Below are 18,789 nucleotides of genomic sequence, written 5' to 3' on the forward strand. Positions count from 1 at the left end.
ATCTGGCCACTGAGAAAACAGAAAAGGGAATGTTGACGAAAGTCAGGTTTGCAGGTACACATGAATTGTGTAATTCTGACTCTTTTTTTTTAACCCCAGTATTCAGAGCCCCAGAAGCTGTTCAACATTGCAAATGAACTGCTCCATACAGAGGAAGCATATGTTAAAAGACTCCATCTATTGGATCAGGTAACTCAATTTTGAATGACCTATGATCACTTCCTGTGAGCGATGGTGGTGTCTTCTGCCATCCCCTTCACTCTGAGTTTCCAGGTTAGAAGTCCATGGAGTCTCTTTTACTTTTTTCAGTATAGCATGTTTTTTCTCACACAGGGAAATGAAATAATGAAATGGTTTGTTTTGTTACATGTAAATATGAGTAGGTACTTGTCATGGCCTGATTGATCTATGCAGTTTACACTTACAAATACAGGATGTCTCATTTCTTCAGTAATTTCAGTCAAGTAGCCTTGTTCTTATGCAGTCAGCTTTAAAATATTGACATCTAAAGCCAGTGTGTTTTTTTTTCCTTAATATATATGTTAAGTTACTGCCTTGTTTTCTCGTGCAGGTTTTTTGCACTAAGCTGTCAGAAGCAGGTATTTCATCTGAAGTGATAACAGGCATCTTTTCAAATATTTCTTCCATCTATTGTTTCCATGGACAATTTCTTCTTCCTGAGCTCAAAACAAGGATTACACAGGAATGGTGGGTAATTTGCATTACAAGTATTTTTAAAATCTGATTTTAAGAAACTAGCAGTCAGAAAGTCCAACCTTGCAACAAAGCTGTTACTTGTGATACAGTTCTCTTTTTATTTTATACATTAGTATGGAGTTTCTTAAACATTCCTGAATGCAAGGCTCAAAATGAATATTCATTTTCTGTGTACACTGCAAGAATTCTTTCTCAGTCCGAAATGTTGCAAAAAATGTTCTTCTATTTCTGCTCTCCTAGGTGTGCAGTACTATGAAAGAAGGAAACTGCTGATTTTGGACCTCATAGATAGTTCTGTGAAATATTAAAAATACAATTACTTCTCAATGAAGGAAAAGGCACCATCATAGCATAGTTTAGATTTTGTGTATCCTAGAGGAGACTTCATGGGAGACTCTGTTTTAATTTTCTTCACTGAATTTCCCTAGTTCTCTATTTACCTGTCTCTCTCCAATAGGAACACGAACCCCCGGCTAGGAGATATCCTACAAAAGCTGGCTCCTTTTCTGAAGATGTATGGAGAATACGTAAAGAACTTTGACAGGGCAATGGACATGGTGAACACATGTATGCAGAGGTCTTCGCCCTTCAAAGACGTTGTTCAGAATATACAGGTATGTTGTTAATTGGCTTAATGTGGATCTGAAATCTTCATTTATTTATTTGTTTTATTTTGCTTCCAATGCAGTTTATAGTGTTTAACTGTAAGACAGTTTTGCTGTGGTACTAAAATGCCAAATTTAATGGAGTCCTTTCTTCTCTTTTGCTTTTCGACACAGATTCTCATGTAGGTGGCTTTTTCTACCATCTTCTATATATAGGTGGTACTTAAGACTTGAAAGTTACAAAATGAGAGGAAATTAGTCGTAACAATACAGTTTACCCTAATTTTGACTGGATTTTGTTTATCCAGAAATTCTTGATGCACTTCCTCTTTGCCATCTTGGTATGAGAACAAATCAGAATGAGGTCTTTCCTGGAGGAGAGTAAGAGATAGCTCCACTTTGCATTATTTTCTGTTGATATTTATACAGCACAGGGAAGAAAAACCAGGCGTGTGACACAGTCCTGCCATGGCACTGCTGACTGTCACCCATCATCTTCCTCACTCTGCCTTGCTGGTCCCCCGCTATGCAGGATATCCTGTCCCTGCACTCTTGCTCTGACACTAAACGTGCCCTGTTATAAAGCTTTTAATTTCTCTTCCTTATTACTAATTTTAAGTGTCCTTTTTTTTTTTTTAATCCATATATGTTCATCTCAGCTGATGTGCTAGGACCTGGGCATTGCATCGGGTGGAGGTTGCTCTTTGGTCCGCTCCTTTCCTGAGGCAGGTGCGGTAGCACCGAGCTCCAGAGGATCCCAGCTCTGGATGAGGACCCTTAGCTTGGATTTTTGCCCTTGGTATAGGAAAGGTGTTGAGGGAGCAGGGGAGAGAGTGCTGCTTATGCCGGAGCCTGTGTGCGCATCCCGCTGCTCTCCGTGGGCTGGAGCTCCAGCGGCTCCCAACATCCTGCTGCAGGTGCTGGGAGCGCACGTTGCCCTTGGGAAGCGAGGGCCGGCAGGGAGAGGGTTAAGCCGAGGATGGAGCCCAGCTGTGACTGAAATGGGAGCACTGTGGGGCTCAGCCAGCTGTCGGGAATGGAGCAATCCCCAGCACAGGGGAGGAGAGGAGAGGCCCTGCGGAGGGTCAGCGCTTTCCGGCGCGGCGGCTCCCGCAGGAGCTCCGTCTTGGAGGAGCGCAGAGGAGAGCTGCAGCCGGGAAAGCTCCTTTCCTACCCGAGCTCTGCTGCACGTGACCTTTCTTTAGCCCCTCACTGCGTAAGCCCGGCCGGGCGTGTGGCTGCGGGGGGCTCTGCAGAGCCAGAGCCAGAGCCCAGCCCCGCTCGCCCCGCGGCACCCGCAGGCACCGGCAGCTGCCCGAGTTCAGGGTGTTTCTGCTCTTGCACAAGCAAAACTTCACCCTGCAGTACTAGCAGGCAGCACGTCTGGCAGAGGCAGCTCTGAGGCCCACTGATAACCATGTAAATATAGGGCAGTTCTTCCAGCGTGGGCTATTTCAGCAGCAATATCGCAGCGCCTTCTGCTTGTGTTATTGACCATAGCTGCACAAGGCAGAGAGACGACTCGGGGAACCTCTCGGCTTCAAAAACAAAGCTCGTAGTGTATCGCAGAAGTGTGCGGGAGAATGAACTAAACCTCATTCCGTGGTTTTGTCTGTATTATTTTTATTATCAAATAAATTTAAAGTTGCATTTGGATTTTAATTGTGACTTTCCACCCAGCTGCTAAGGGATAACTGTCCAGGCCAAGACATCAGCAATTCTTAGCTATACTAAATTCAAGAAAATCAAAAAGAAAAAGCAAACATCACTTACATGAATAATGGTGATTTTTCAAATTTGCTTTAGCTGACCTTGAAGATAAAGGTCAAATGCTTTCAATATTAAAGCATGTCCTCTATTTAGTTTGCATCCACCTTACTGGGGCTGAATCTTTATAGACGGTGAGTTTATTACAAGTGTTTCTTTTTTTGGTTTTCTACTTGTGCCAGCACTTTTAAAGTCCCGCCTTCCTCTTCCCTTTTTTTTTTTTCTTTTTAGTGTTTATTTCTGTATTTCAGATTCTCACATGATTTAATAGGCCACAAAACAAATGTTTCTGTCTCCTATAGGAAAGTCATTTGTGGTGTAAAGTCTCTAAACTTTGGTAAACCGCATAGCGTGAAAATTTTCCTTTTGGGACAACTTATTTTGTCATTGCTGACTTTGAGTAGAGGATATACTTGAAACCTTAGTACTACTGACATGAATCCTGGAAGGGCTTCCTTCTCTTCTCCTCTATTGCTGTTCAGTTTTAAGGTTCATCATATTGCAGGAATAAAAAAATAACAGACAATATTATCGTTAGTGGATTTGGTAATAGAAACCAGGAGGAAATGCACGATAGTGCGCTGCTGTGTGTCCTCATCCTTCTTGGAATCTCCAGTTCCTTCCACCGTAGTCATGTTTTCTGGGAAGAGCTGCACTGTAAAACTTGGAGATAGTAAATTTGCTGCCCTTGCTATAAACAGAAATGTAGTTCATGGTTACATGTAGATGCTGTGTAGGGCCATGTGGGGAAAGAATTTTGCTGATTATGTGGAGAAACACACAAAACCTGCTGTATGTCTACCAAAAATGTCAGGGATGAGGGTCGAAGGTTCACATGAAACCTGTCAGCACTGATAACTTGAGGAGGTTTCTTTGGTGCCTCTGCCTGTGCATGAGCTTGTGTTTAACACCAGAGATGGACCAACCCCAACCCTGCTGTGCTTGTCTTGGCTGCAGAAACAGGAGGTGTGCGGAAACCTGACCCTGCAGCATCACATGCTGGAGCCGGTGCAGCGCATCCCCCGCTACGAGCTGCTCCTCAAGGACTACCTAAAGAAACTCCCAGAGGAGTCTCCCGACAGGAAAGATGCCGAAAGTACGTGTAAGCTCCTGTCCATCTGATGAGCACGGTCGAACGCGGGAGAGCTTTTCCTTCCCGAGGGTGTTTGGATGCCTTCTTGTAGGGCCAGTAGTAGAAATGCAGATGAGACCTAACCAGGCGCTGGCCAATTCAGCACGAAGCAGGACAGGCTCCTTCTGGAGTGGAGGACAGGGCTGATGTGTCAACCCTGGGAATGAGGGCAGTTTTGGCAAATAAACAGTAACAAAAGTGCTACATGGTAGCTGCTGCAGAAAGGTGCCTTGAAACAACTCTGGATTTTTCATTTAATCCGTTTTATGTCCAAATACAAATATAGGAGGACATCCTTGCAAGAGTTAGAGAAGGAAAATAAAAACTGACCTGAGTATATAGGCTTTCAAGAATACAGTTTAGAATTGATCAGCACAGAGAAAGAGGAGAGAAAGACTTCTGTTGGTTTGGAGGAGCTTGTAATTCTGCTGGGAAAATTTTAAGTAGAATTTATGGTACTATAAGCGCACAAGCCCTGTTCTGGGAAAACATTCTTCAAATGTGTGAAGGCTTGAGTGAAACCTAAATTAACTGTAAGAGGTAGGCTCGTTCATAAAAGTTTTTATTATTATTATTATTTGACTCTTGTGCTTTGATTTGGCTGCACTTTTAGGAGAGAAAGATAGATGACTAGGTATGTGTGATCCAGCTAAACCCACAGAACTGATTGTATAAGCAACTGCTTATAAATATTCTCTTCAGTTTGCAAAAGGACAATTGCTTTTGAAATAATTGTCTCGCAGCAGAAACACTGATCAGGGAGATGAAAAGAACTGTGCTATTAACAGATATAATCTGTAGAATGATTTATATATATATTTATAAAATCTGTTGTATGTAACTGTTGCTACTTTAATTGCAGAGTCCCTGGAGCTCATCTCTACGGCAGCCAACCATTCGAATGCAGCCATACGCAAGATGGTGAGTAGCCACTGCAGGTGGGACTGTCACCTGAAACGTTCACCTGAACCCACCATTCTCCGTTGTCATAGTCTCACTGAAGTAAAACCAGAGAGACCTCAAATGCAGTGTAGTAGGGTTTAAACGTAAGTTGGGTGTCGTAGCTCCCTTTAGACTTCATTACTTTTAGGTCTTCTAACTAGATTTAGACATAAGATGTTCTTGCAGATTTTGTTTTACTTTTAGTGCAAGTCCTACAGGACTAAGGGTGGTTCTGGTTTGATTTCAATGCACAGAAATGTTAGTGTGTATCAGTAGCTTTGGTAAACTTCCTGAATTCAAAGGCTGGGCAGACGGAGGCAATGCAGGCTTTGGAAGCTTCACCTTAAAGCTCTTCAGTGAGGCCTTTTAGACTGTATGTTAGCATAATTTATGTGCGTGTATGTTTTCATCTTAACTTCAGTCAGCTTCTATCTCTTTCTCCCCCATTTTTCCATTGCTCTTCCTGTTGGTTGGTTGGATTTATACATGATTTTTTTTTGGCTTAGAAGCACTATGAGTGGTTCCAGGGGGCAGGTATTCGGGTATTTGGAGGCAGGGCCACGTTTTGCTCTCCCAGACCAGGGCCGTGGGTTGAGTTCCCCTTTGCAGGCTGGCAGGCAGCCCGTCCCGTCACGCTGCCCGTCCCCGCGGGGATGCGTGGGACCCCACTGCCGTTATTGTGCAGGAGGCAGCTGGTGTCTGGGTATTTTCAAATGTCCCAGGAAATCCAGTTTTGAAACCATCTATTTCTGTTCAAATGCAGTACATCTTGAGAAGAGCATGTTTTATTGTGAATGTTTCTGTCGTTACCCTTTAGCAGCTCCACAGACAGGAGCTCTCCTGTTAGGAACTCTCAGTTTTGAGGATATTTTTTTCCCCCCTCCACTTCCATTTTGCTTTGCAGTGCATTCATTTATTTAATCTTTGGTCAGAGGAATTGAGCTGAGGACAGGAATTGGGGTGGTGTGTATGTACAATGAAATATTTCAAGTCAAATGAGAATATGCAAAGTGTATGAAGACCTGAAATTCCAGCTTAATCTATAGAGGGATTCAGGTGTGCTTTGCAGATGTTTTGGGGCATGTTTCTCAGTGTAATTGCAGGGACATCTGCGCTCCCTTTCTCATCATGTGCTGACAGTGCCATGCGGAGCATATCAGCTCAGCTTGTGGCTTGGAAGCCAAACCTTTCCAAATGCTATTACTCAGTAGCAGGATTTAAGCAGCTTTCTTATTTTGATATGTTAAAACTGCTGCAGCACTTAATGTAACAGCTGCAAGGGGAGGAACTGGTCACCTATATCAGTTTGAATACTGACTGGGAAGGAATTTTAATGTTTATAGGATTTTATATGAAATAGAAGCAATGCTGGGGCTTTCCTGCACTTACAGGAAAAGATGCACAAGCTTTTGGAAGTCTACGAGCGACTTGGCGGTGAAGAGGATATTGTAAACCCAGCCAATGAACTCATTAAAGAAGGACACATTCAGAAACTTTCAGCCAAAAACGGCACGGCGCAGGATAGGTATTTATTCCTGGTGAGTCTTTCTCTCTGTTGCTCTGCTCTTCCCAGGGCTGTGCTGTGAAGCAGCCGCTCCTCTATCCTCCTGGTCTCGGTATGAGCAGCTTTCACCCACGGGAGGCTTTTCTTTCGGAGAGTTCCTTCCTCCTCCTCCTCCCGTGTGGTTCCTGGCTGGTGGTTTGTCAGCTCCGAGGGCGCTTTCCCGCGCGGCTCCGAGGAGGGCAACGTTCCTGCCGGGCGCCCACGGGGGCTGTGTCGCTGGCTGGGGTGTCCAGCTCCCACCCGGCTGAGACACGGACCCTCGTTGGCTTTCGAGGCAGCTGAACTGGTGCCAGAGAGAGCAGGCACGGGAAGGAGAGGGAGGAGGAGCAGGGACTGCCCAAGGTGCCTCTGTCTGTCCCCTGCCTGCACATAGCGATGTGTGATCCCAGCCAATCCTCAAATCCCTCCTGGAGAGTTACGTTTTAGAGGAAGCTGCGCCAGAGTCCTAAACTGTTAACATGTAAGCCCTGTCCTGCCCATAACCACTGCATTTATCATCTTCCCTTGCTACAGTTTAACAGCATGGTGCTCTACTGTGTGCCAAAACTGAGGCTGATAGGCCAGAAGTTCAGTGTTCGAGAGAAAATGGACATTGCAGGACTGCAGGTTTGAGTCTCACTTTTTTTTTTTCTTTTTTCTTTTTTTTTTTTTAATGATTTATCATTATGAGATAATGGAAAGCAAGTTTAAAAAAATAGTGGCTGTAAACATACTTTGATTGAAAGCTTTACATTGTTATCTGCCAGAGGCAGGAACTCACTTTTTCCCCTACCATTGCATGGGGCCAATTGGTGATACGGAGTTTGGAGTTTAGTCACCAGAAAAATGGTTATGGAAAGGATCCTTTGTCATTCCAACCTTTGCACTGCGTTTTATCTGAGCGATCCTCTCACCCTAAATATCACAAAGAATGAGCATTGAATTTGGGAGTCATTAAAAATGATTAAAATAAGATGGAGACAAGCAAGACTTGTTGCTTTTGCAGGTCCAAGAAATTGCCAAGCAAAATGTGGCTCATACGTTTTCAATAACAGGAAAAAAGAGATCACTGGAGCTGCAAGCCAGGTATGGTGTTTGTTCTGCTTTTCAAGGTTTGGGAATATTTGTGTAGGAATCTATACCTAGGGAATATGACAGCGCTAGTATGACATAACTTTAAATCAGGAGGAGATGGGTAGCAGAAATAATTATGTAACATACCTAAGAAAATTCATTGGTCCTAAGTCAGAACCTATTAATGTTGATTTCCTTTGCTAGATGTGTGAGATGTTGATAGTAATGCTTAGGGATTTCACTGAGGTGATAATTTGCATGTATTTGGCATTTATTTTGTTTGGTAATAAAGGTAAATAATTATTAACAATGTTAGAGGCAATGTTTAATGCCTCTCTAAGTGAAAATCCTGATAGATATAAATATTTGGAAAATATAAATAATTAGATTTACTGAAAATATTGAAAGTAGAATAATAAGGTCTGTGTATTTTTCTTCTGTTTTTACAGGACAGAAGAGGAGAAGAGGGAATGGATTCAGGTAATGCAAAAACAGTATGTTATGGGTGGAAATCACCGTACAGTCAGCACTTTCTGTTTTTAAAAACCATCTTTTGGGGGTTCTGAGTGAATGAGGCTGTGCGCGGAGGCTCGGTAGTCCAATTGGCAGAGCAGCTTGTGGAGAATTCTTGTGCTCCTGCTGAGGTTGCACTGCTGACCTGCTTTCTGTGTGGGGTGCACATAGTCTTTGGGTGGATTCCCATTCCTGCAGTCCCCAGCTGCAGTCAGAGAAGAAAAAAAATCCTAGGTCCTGAAATAAATATTATATTCTTGAAGGCTGAAATGTAGAAACATTGACAGATAGCGTTCTTGGCTTTTAAGTTAACATTAGTGAGCTTGCAATAGCTTTCTTAGTCACTAAGATTTTTAAGTTTCTTTTATACAAATATGAGGGTTTATTCACTAAAATGATATTTCTAATATGTTTCCTATGAAATAATTTTTCCAGGACTGTTTTTGTAACTCTCTCTGATCGGATTTTTGTCTCAGGTCATCCAAGCAACAATCGAAAAGCACAAACAGAACAGTGAAACGTTTAGAGCCTTTAATAGCTCTTTTTCTCAAGAAGAGGACCACCTCCCCGATTCATCAGTAAGTATAACTGCTTAATTGACATTCTTTGCTATAAAGGTTTTAACAACAGTTGAAATGGACTTAAACAACTAAGTGTAAAATGCTATGGTCTTGTTCTTGATTTTTATATTACATTATTACAGTCAGCTCCATTTCCCTGGCTCTGAAATCCATATCAGTCATAGTTATCCAGCCATGCAGTTATGGAATAAATTACCCAAGGCAGAGACCTATCAGTCATGTTTTCCAGACTAGTGGCTCGTTTAGCATAATAGGTGTAGTTCTTCAGTGCTGTGAGAGGTTGGCTCTCTGGAGTGATGCTGTGTGCCTGCAATATTTTGTGCATTACCTCTCCCCCAACTCATCAGAGATGCAGCTTGAACTCTGTATTTTTAACTTGAAAGAGTTGAAAGGAAATTGAGAAATTATATAGAGGTCTTAACAATGCTGTCTTGTAGATTGATAAACAGATTCCAGACATAGAATAAATAGAATCTTTAACTACATATGCAAAAGTGTGTTCTGTTTTAGCAGGATTGTAATGATTTGCTCCCTGCTGTGTTTACTAAGAACTTCTTTTTGGAAAAGGTCACATGAGAATGAGTATGATAACAGTATCTCTTAATTTAACTTGAGATTCTGATAATGACCGGGGGCTAAGTCATTTACTTAAAAACTAAAGGGAAAAGGGTCTGGGATAGAGAAACTCCTGGGATTCTGTGCAGAGCTGCCTGTGGATTGATGGTGTCGTGGCCAAACGTGATAGATCTTGGAGCACAGGAGCAGATTGGTTTGCTGGGGGCTCAGGAGAGGTGCTGCACATCCCTCCCCTCGCAGTGACAAGGAGTGCCTGACAAGGGAGATCTCTGCGAACCTCCGCGGAGTCCAGGATCCCATTGCTGCAAGCGTAGCTTAGCTGTAGCTTATTCCTCATGAACTATTCATCAGCTGAAAACACTCCATTTAAAAGCATAAAAAAGAAAAAAAAAGAAAAAAGAAAAAGAAAAATGCCTTTTAAAGTTAACTCATTTTAGGAGCTCTTGAGATCCCGAACTGCAACTTCAGGACCAAGATGCTCTGATAGAAAAATATCTTTTTGCTCATAACGAGCACAAGTCTCTCTAGCCAGTTGAGACACGGTGCCTGTTCGACCTCATAAGTGTGTCTTATTTCTGCATTTCATTGTATTTGGCTTCTGTGCTAGTGGCACAGCCACTTGCTTATACTCCCCTCTTTCATAAAAGTGGGGCAGAACAGAACTCTGGTTTATCTCCTGCCTTTGGTATGAACACAATATGCGTAATCATTTCCCTTGTGCCAGAATGCTAACCTGCTTTTTCAAATTGGGTTATCTAGATAATCAACTTTGAAAACTGAGTTCAAGCTAAATGTGGCAGAAATTAACATGCTGTCAGTTAAAACTGCTGAGTGCGTTTCTGTAAGGAAAACTGCAGTTCTGGAGAGCATCCTTTGTAGCCGTGTTCTGCTGTGGCTGCTATCCACTGCACAGGTCTTGCATCATTATGGGATACTGAAGAAAAAAATAGAGAAAAAAATTATAGTGATTTTCCTTTTTTGCTGTCATGAGTCAAAAGGTAGGTATGCTTTTGTGGATCCCTGTTCAGATCTGTAACAGCTACTAGAAAGGGGACTCTTGTACTCTCAAGTAATCTTGTAGAAAATGAGTCAAGTTATTCTCCTCACATCCTTTCTCTCATCCATGGCTATGCATTGTATATGCTACAATGTTTGTGATTAATTGCAGTAGTTTGTGACTGCTGCGTGTCTTTGGACGCGATTCTTAGCATGCTTTCCTTTTCCCTGCTGACTTGCATAGTCTCATGCAGGCATTAAGGGCTGATCCTCAGCCCCTGTTTCTCCTACACAAGATTTACAGTTTCTTGCAGGTGCAGAGGTCTGACAGTAGCAAGGTGGCTGCACAGCATCGTTGCCTGCCAGTTCATCATTGTAACCATAGTCTTTTAAAGATGCTTTGGGAAACCTCAGGGTCTCACTGTGGTTTATTCCTTGAGCAAGAGGACATGCAACTCCCTGCTCTCTGTCTTCACCTGTCATATTTTAAGGCTAGGTAAATGTTTCTTCTTTTTGTCCTATGCAAAACTTCTGCCAAGGAAAGGACCATCTGGTAGCTGTTTAATCTCAGAAGAGAAAGGCCTGGTGTGGGGGAAGAACCCAGTCTGTGTGTTATTAGCAAACTCTCAGGGAAAAGTGGTACCTGCTCTGCAGGGCACTGAGCTCTGTGGAAGTGGCAGCCTCCAGTTCTGAGCGCTAGGACTGCCTTTGTTCATTAAATTGTAATTTTTGGAGGCTGTTATATTACTTCTTTTTCCCCTTGCTTTTCTTTTCCTTGCCCTAGAGCTGACTATTCTGGGGTACGTTGTTATTTGTGTATTTGACGTTTATAATGTATTCGGCATGTGATTCCAAGCAAAAAGGAGAAGGGATCTGGAAGGGCCACAAGAGCCTTTCTGCCCTTTCACTAAATGTGCTGGAGGTTTCTCCATCTCTCCTCCAGAGCCCGTTTTCTCTCCCCCCTTGTTCACTCTCACTCTTGTTCTCCTGTGTCGGAGCAGCCTCGTGTCCTTGCTGGGCAGGATGAGCTCCGGCGCCCAGGCTGGTTTCTGTTGAGAGCCCCCTTTCCGCACAGCCGCAGGACGAGAGGATGGTTGTTCTTTGCAGAGGCACATGGAGGTGGCTGGAGGGAGACCGTGTGGCCTGGCCTTGGCTGAGGCAGCTCCTTCCCCTCAGAGAGTCCTCCTTGGCGGACAGCCCTCCCGAGGGGAGCGGTGGCCGCGGCCGTGCGCACAGCTCGCCTCGCTGCTCGCCCTGCCTCTTCTCCACGGCGGCGAGGTCGGCTTCGGGTGTAAGTGCTGGGGACAGACAGCAGAGCCAGCCCCTTCTGTCCGATTGCTTTCTTGGTGCTGCAGCTCAGGTCGTCTCTAACAGCGGCAGTAAAACCTTTTTGCTTTAAAATGGAGCTGTGACTGAGCTCAAAACACGTGATTGGCACAGGAAGATTGGCCTGCAGGTAGGATGGGAGGCTTGATTGTGAAGAGCCTCCTCCTCTGAGAACAAAGCATCCCTACAAGGCAATGCCAGGTTAAATATCCTTCCGTTAGGATGCCATTTCATGTAACAAGCTTGTCATTTGCCCTCAGGTTTATGTATAAAACATAAATTTGCATTTATGTTTTATACCAGCCATTAAGGAACATCTTGCAATTAAGAGGGGAAAAAAAAAAAGAAAAAAGCAAGTACTTTTCAAATGACCACATAAATCACGTGCCCTTTTGGTTTATAGAGGTCAAATGAGAAATGCAATTCGGAATCTGCCAGGTTGCTGCACACCAACAGGGGAGCAGGCACGCGAGTCAGTGCACAGGTTTGGGGACTGAGAGGGCCTGAGTGCCCATGCAAGCCCAGTGAATTCACAAGCAGAACAGCTGAGAAGTCAGGGCTAAGTTCTGTTTTCTTTTTAATGTTTGATATATTTTAGGAAGAATTAGTACACTGAAGTGTTTGTGTCATTGTGTTTCCTTCAGATAGCAAGCACCAGCTCTGTCGAATCTATGCCAGGGGCAGATGGTGGTGGTGCATTTGGAGGGGTAAGTGATTTGAAGCTAATACCTACGGTAGAGCAGGGCTGCATGGGTGGTGGTGGTGGTGTTTATGTTTCTATCATAGCAGGAAAAAAGAGTTATTTCAGTGCATCTTTCTATATTCTGTTTTCTGTTGCTGCAACTATTCTTAATTTCTTATCTGAGCTACACCCCCAGCTGCTCGCAGAATTTGCACTGTCAGTGAATTCAAATCTTCCTGTTCCAGATGTATGTGTGCTGCACAAATTGTAAAACTGGAATTGACATATATAGATATATCTATATGTATCTTTTAATTTGACTAGGGAGCTATGATGGATTGGGGGAGAGAGAAAGAAGGACACTTACTTGAAAGGTTTACGTTATGTAGCTCAGAATTTCAACTCCAGAACCAAATTTTGATTAACACTTTTTTCATAGTGTCCTTTCTTTTTTTCTGCCCATATCGGGGAGGATATGGTAGTGCTTTCATACGTATTTTGCCTTTCAGTGTTTGGTTGCTACAAAATCAAAATGTACTTTTAAAAGTATTTTTAATTTTGCTGCGCGTAGCACTTTGCTGCTGAGTCAAACCAGTGCTGCTTTAAAAAGAGGATTTGAGCCCTTAATAAGGTCTCTTTAGCATTCTTATCTCTCCCTCCTAAAATGTCTTCTGAGAATAACAGATACTCAGGAAATGTTTTAGGTCAGCTGAGTTTACTGAGGAGGAAGAAAACCCGCAAGCAACAGCTGCCGAGACGTGCTATAGGATATTAGATACTGGCCTGACCTTTTTGGAAATAAAGGAGCCCCTGAGCAGGCTCCTCCAGGCCTCTGGCCAACTTGTGACCTCCTGGCACAGGTCAGAGAGTGTCAGGGGGAAGTTGCCAAGTCAACAAGCTGACCTGCATGGGCAAGAATGGGTTTTTATTAAAAAATAAATGTGCTTGAAATAACGTGCGCTTTACTGTTTGCTCATATTTTGTACTTTCCATAAGCAGCTTTGGCTTTTTTTATAGTCAGGTTCAGTGCCACTTTTATTTGGCCTACAGATGCTGTGGTGAGCTAGAGACCTAGTGAAAAGATATCTTTAAGTAGCTTCTAAAAACAAGCACGTAAAAAAATCAGTTGATCTTAAAATAAATTTGAGTTCTAACTAAGTAAAATGTAAATATTTGGATCCCCTTAACTGATAGTAGAATTTCAGTGGTTTGCATAGTAGACCTTGATGTATTAAGTAATTATGTTAAATTATATATTTAAGAAAGAAAAATAAGTTTCATAAATAGAAATAAAAATGGAAATGATAAAAATGATCAAAGCTGAAAGTCCTCTGAATGCATAGTGTTGTTTTCTGTATCGCATCCTGCCCTGTTGTAACAAATGGATATGTCAGTGTGAGCAATGAATTCGGATGCCAGTTGCAGCTTTAAAAATATTAACCTTATTGATGACATCCATTTAAAAACATCTCCAGCTGCATGAGCAAGAAGTGCATTTTGTGCTGAGCAGCTTCCACGTGCAAACCACTTGGTGGTAGTGGTGGTCAGCAAACTCCTGGCTCCTTCCTGTGCTGCTGCTGAGCTGGTGAGGAACCGCGGGGACCTGAGGGGCTGCGGGTTAGCATAACCAGGGAGCAAAAACATAGTGCAGGAGGCAAAATCCCCTTGCTGTGCAGCACTGTGGTAGCTGCTTGCTGCACAGTTCACATAGTTTAATGCTAAACTTTCTTTGTGCACAAGCAAAGTACAACCCAGTGGAAGGCTGTCTTGCATAGAGTCTTGCATCACTATGTAGAGAACTAATCGAGGGGCTCTGTGGCGTTGCAAAGTAGGATTTCTCATGCTCGTGCAGCTTTTCCAGAAGCACCTACTGGAGTTCTGCCTCTGTGTGTACAAGTGCGAGCACATCCTTTGCAAATGGAAAATACACAGCTGTACAACCAGAAGGAGAACAGAAGGATTTGAAACACTTCTGTTGCTCATGTGTCTGCCTATATAAGCATCTCATCAGCCTGTGTCCCTGCTATATACTGCATGTGTAACACGGAGATGTTTTTTTAGCTACAGAAATACAGAGCAATTAATAAATGACAGAAAAATCAGTCTCCTGAGCCTGTCGTATTTCCTGCTGTTACTATGGGGTCTTCAGTGTTTCTTCCTGGCTTTTCAGAAGCCGCTGGAGACTCCAGCAGTTCACTAATGATGCAGCAGAGTCTGCTTCCAGCTGCAGGCCTAGACCTTACAGTCCCGTAGCTGTAGCGCTGTACCCGTCATGGGGACATGCATTCTTTTTTCCACCAGAATTTTAAAACTTGAGCAGGGCATTTGTCACTGTCTATTGAGAATTTAATCAACTGTAGAGTAGAAGCAGCTTTGGAGGTCAATGCAGCCCAGCCTGAAAGAAGCTGTTTTGTATCCTGGCTGTGAGCAGATCTCACACAAGCGCTTGTTCACATCAGTGTTGCTAATGTCAAAATAGGGCTGCCGGATGCCCCAAGAGGGGCGAGCACCACAGCGGTCATGCGAGTGCGTTAGGAGCGAGAGGCTCCAGTCGAGGCCAGGGCAGCTCTGTGCTGGCCTCCCTCTGCACACACGTCAGCGGTGAATAACGTAGCTAGAGTAAGAGAAGGGGCAGTCGTGGAGTGCCTGAGCCCTTGCCGAGCGGGGCTTGTGCAGTCCCTGCGTGTCCTCGCTTTGCACAAGAGCCTCTCCCTTGCAGAGGTGGCTGCCTGGCCGCTTCCTGAGGGATGGGTGGGCAGCCAAGTCCCAGGCTTTTCACAGGGACTGATGGCCAAGTATCTCTTATTTCATTACCAGGATCAGCAGTAAAGTATCACGATATTGAGTCACTTGGCTTTTCTTCTGTATTGCTTGCTGGAATTTGCCAAGTTGTAAAGAGAATACAACTCTTTTGTATTGTCGTTGTACTCTCCTAGTGTTAAGAAACATTGCTGGTTTTTGTTAATATTTATTAAACATTTAGAGGTGCCTTTACAAAGGGCCCTTTGTGATTGATATTAATAGGAAGTGCTTGTACACCACAGCATGAGCTAAAATACAATGGTCTAAAAAAGCTCCTTCACAATCTTCAGTAGTTTTCCTCCTGAAAATCTTGTCCAACATAATGCCCCCTCTGCTTTCTTCCTCTGTTGAATACATGGATCTTGCATTCCTGGAAGCAAACACTGTCCAGGCTGTTTAACAGTATGGAGGAAGTCAGTGAGATCCCTCAGAGGAAATATTCAGCTTCAGCTTGACTCCTGTCTACGGTGGAGATGAGTATTTTAGTGGTGGTGGAGATTCCCATTGAACTACAAATCAAATAGATTGTTTCATGGAGAAATAGGTTTAATTCTATTCAAGCTGAAGGACTTGAAGCATTTTTCTTATGCAGGCATATGCAGGTATTGATCAAAAGGCAAGATCTAGTTTTGCTTGGCATTTTTAAAGATTGCCTTCCAGTAACAGCTCACAAGACTAATGATGCCTTCATTTCTGTTCCTACGGTTCCAGTAACACGAGTGAATCAAGTAGTTAATGTAAGAATCAAAAGACTTGTTTTTTTGCTATTAATGTAAAAATATCTAGCAGTCATCTAACAAGTTAAGGGGAATCCATCCCTAGTCTGTGCAAGGAGAAGTGTCATGAAAACTAGTGCTGGCAGCAAAGTCAGAGTTGTGAAAGTAATTAAGGAGAATTGGATTACTTTAGCCCATATATGCAATAGAGTTAGAAGTGCTGCCCTGTGCGTTGCTGCTGCTCAGTGCAAGTAGATCAAGTTGCCCTCATTGTGTGGCTGGCTTGGAGCAGGCCGTCGCAGTCAGAGGAATGTGTTTCCCCGTGCCTCATCCCAGGCACTGCTCAGCCGTGGTCCGGCCCCGCGTGGCTCTGAGCGCAGTGACCCCCGCGCCGCTCGCGTGGGGCTGGCCCCGGAGCTGCGGCCGTGGGGCCCGCGAGCCCGTCGGCCGCCAGGCCGCCCTGCGGAACACGGCCCGTGCGTGTGCGAGGTGGAAAGGTCGCTTCTGCAGCCCGAGGGGAGATAATAGAAATGAAAGACGCAATTAGAAGCGATTAGTTGTGGTTTCGTTGTGTAATGCTGTTAGAAACCAGGGCGGTTTCAATAGCTCTGCTGAAAGACATTGTGCTTTGCTTTGGACCCAGGGGATGTCGAGATGCTGGAGGATGTGAGCAGTGTCAGCAGTCAGGCAGCCAGGCCTGTCTGTGTCTCTTCATCTTTTTTGTGGAGAAAAAATAAAGGACAAGAGAAGCGAAATGTGTGCTTTACAAAGAGAAGAGAACCTGGTGCATCAGTGATATTGAGGACCAAAGAAAATGCAAAGATTAAGAACACTGAAAGAAAGAAAACGGGTTGGACTGAATGATGGGAAGGACAGCTGAGGATAACTCAGTTTTCTCCTCAGCAGAGGTTTTGGGGGAAAACGGGCAATGAGATGAGTCAGACTATGAGGTAGACAGAAGGCAGACAGGCTTGCGCATCCCTGCGACTCATCTTGTGATCTCACTTTCTGGTTCACAAGACTTTCCTCTGCTGTGGAGCTGAACTTGTTTCTGAACTGCCCTTAAGTGCAAGATCAGTTTCTACCTTTTGTCCTCAAAAGCTCCTGAGAGGCGCCGCGCAGCTCCTGCGTGCCCAGGGCTCACGGTGCTGCTGGCTCGGCCAGCTGTGCTGCTGCGCTGCTCCACGGGAATCAAAGCTTGGGAAACTTGACTTTTAAAGTGGCCTGAAAATACGTATTTGTGGCCTCTGTAGGTTAATCCTAACTATTAAGGCAGCAGGTTTGGGAAAATGACAGGATTTCCCCTGTGCTGGGAAAACTTGCCCAGTGATCCAGTGGCAGCTTCTGCTCATCTGAAAAGCGTCTGCCTCCCTCCCACCCGCAAGGTGCCCACATCCTGCTCTGAACCTGAGCCTCTGAGGAAGGACACATATGTTGAGTCAGTTATTTTTGCTCATGTAAACCTTGCAACTTCAGGTGCACATGCAGTTTAGAGGGAAGAGGGGTGTCAAGGAGCCGGGAAGTTTATGTAACGTACAGTGGGATTAATCTCCACCTGGATCTCCGAGTGCTAATGTTTCTTCAGGTGCTTGAAGTTGGGTGGTGTGACATCCATGACCTGCACCATTTGCCTCTTCAGGCAAGCCATGTTTCCCACGTTTCACATCTCCTCCCCCAGGCCAGGCAAGTTGCAGCACGTTCGCAAGGTCGGAAACTCCTGAGGTCTGCGGCTGCCCTTCCGTTCTAACCTCAGGCCATTGGTGGTGTCAACGTGAATTCTTTCCTAAATGATCTGGATGGTGTGAAGCCTGGAGAGGATCTTTGTCAACAGGATAATTCAGTGAATTGCTTTGTGATAATTAAAAAAAAAAAAATCACGTAATTGTACTTTTCATTTCAGACTGATTCCTGTAGGAAATCTTCCAAATCCAAGCGAGACAAAGAGAAACAGGCTTGCAAGAGCTGCAGCGAAAGCTTTAACTCCATCACTAAAAGGAGACACCACTGTAAGCAGTGCGGGGCAGTAAGTATCATGTGGCAAATGGATATAAATTTTCAGATGAAAAGAGATCTAAATATATAGTTAGGGAGTTTAAAGAAACCTCAATCTTGGCCTTTGAAATAAAACTACTATGGAGGTGACGTTGTTGTACTGGAATTGGGATTTTCAATCTTGACTTGTATTTAATAATGATTAAAATCATGAAATAACACTTTTACAGGTTTAAAATGTTCTGCTGAAAGGCTCAGTATTATTAAAGAAATGAAATAAAAGCTTTCCCCCACGGACAGAAAGATAACAAGAATTACATTATTAATAATTTATTGTTAAACAGTTGTTGGTTATGCGGTGTTTTGCTGATATGGCAATAGCATTCAAATTGAAGAAGTTAGTCTGCCTCAAGGAAAGATCATCATATTTCTAAAAATTCTCACTATCTTTTGTTTGTATGGCTTGGCAGAATGGTGCTGCACTTAACACTTGCATGCAGCGCTGAGCTAAGGCTGTCAACCTGTGTGCCGATTAGTGTCTTACCCTTGTAACTGATGGGCGTATGTGGGGTGGTAATATGTAGTAAATTAGGACTGGATGACAAATACCATGGACTGCCTGTCTGCTGGACCTCAGGGAATCGTTTCTCTCCTCGGTGCAGCTGCTCCACAGCAAGTGGCAGAGTTGGAAGTGAAGCGCAAACCAGGCTGCGCAGCTGTAGAGCCATCGCTCTTGTTCCGTGGGATGGATGTTTCCTTGTGTGCTCTTAGAAAATAAAGAAAGGAGTCTTAAGTTGTTAATTTGGCAGCAGACAGATATTTTTC

The 18,789-nt window shown here is 43.8% G+C and overlaps 1 protein-coding gene across 1 annotated transcript in view; it reads left to right on the forward strand.

Annotated features, from left to right (window-relative positions):
* FGD3 (FYVE, RhoGEF and PH domain containing 3) overlaps positions 1 to 18,789 on the forward strand; it is an 86,109-nt gene that overhangs the window by 58,113 nt on the left and 9,207 nt on the right. The window contains exons 5-16 of the mRNA XM_088522872.1: positions 100 to 189; positions 572 to 708; positions 1,175 to 1,331; positions 4,047 to 4,185; positions 5,084 to 5,142; positions 6,555 to 6,701; positions 7,241 to 7,333; positions 7,713 to 7,792; positions 8,230 to 8,260; positions 8,770 to 8,871; positions 12,417 to 12,479; positions 17,873 to 17,995. Coding sequence (XP_088378998.1) covers positions 100 to 189; positions 572 to 708; positions 1,175 to 1,331; positions 4,047 to 4,185; positions 5,084 to 5,142; positions 6,555 to 6,701; positions 7,241 to 7,333; positions 7,713 to 7,792; positions 8,230 to 8,260; positions 8,770 to 8,871; positions 12,417 to 12,479; positions 17,873 to 17,995 — 1,221 coding nt within the window. The remainder of the gene's footprint in view (positions 1 to 99; positions 190 to 571; positions 709 to 1,174; positions 1,332 to 4,046; positions 4,186 to 5,083; positions 5,143 to 6,554; positions 6,702 to 7,240; positions 7,334 to 7,712; positions 7,793 to 8,229; positions 8,261 to 8,769; positions 8,872 to 12,416; positions 12,480 to 17,872; positions 17,996 to 18,789) is intronic.

This window comes from Tinamus guttatus, unplaced genomic scaffold, assembly GCF_059628265.1.
Source record: "Tinamus guttatus ecotype Peru unplaced genomic scaffold, ASM5962826v1 Tinamus_guttatus_pri_ptg000169l, whole genome shotgun sequence".
NCBI classification, from domain to species: Eukaryota; Metazoa; Chordata; class Aves; order Tinamiformes; family Tinamidae; genus Tinamus; species Tinamus guttatus.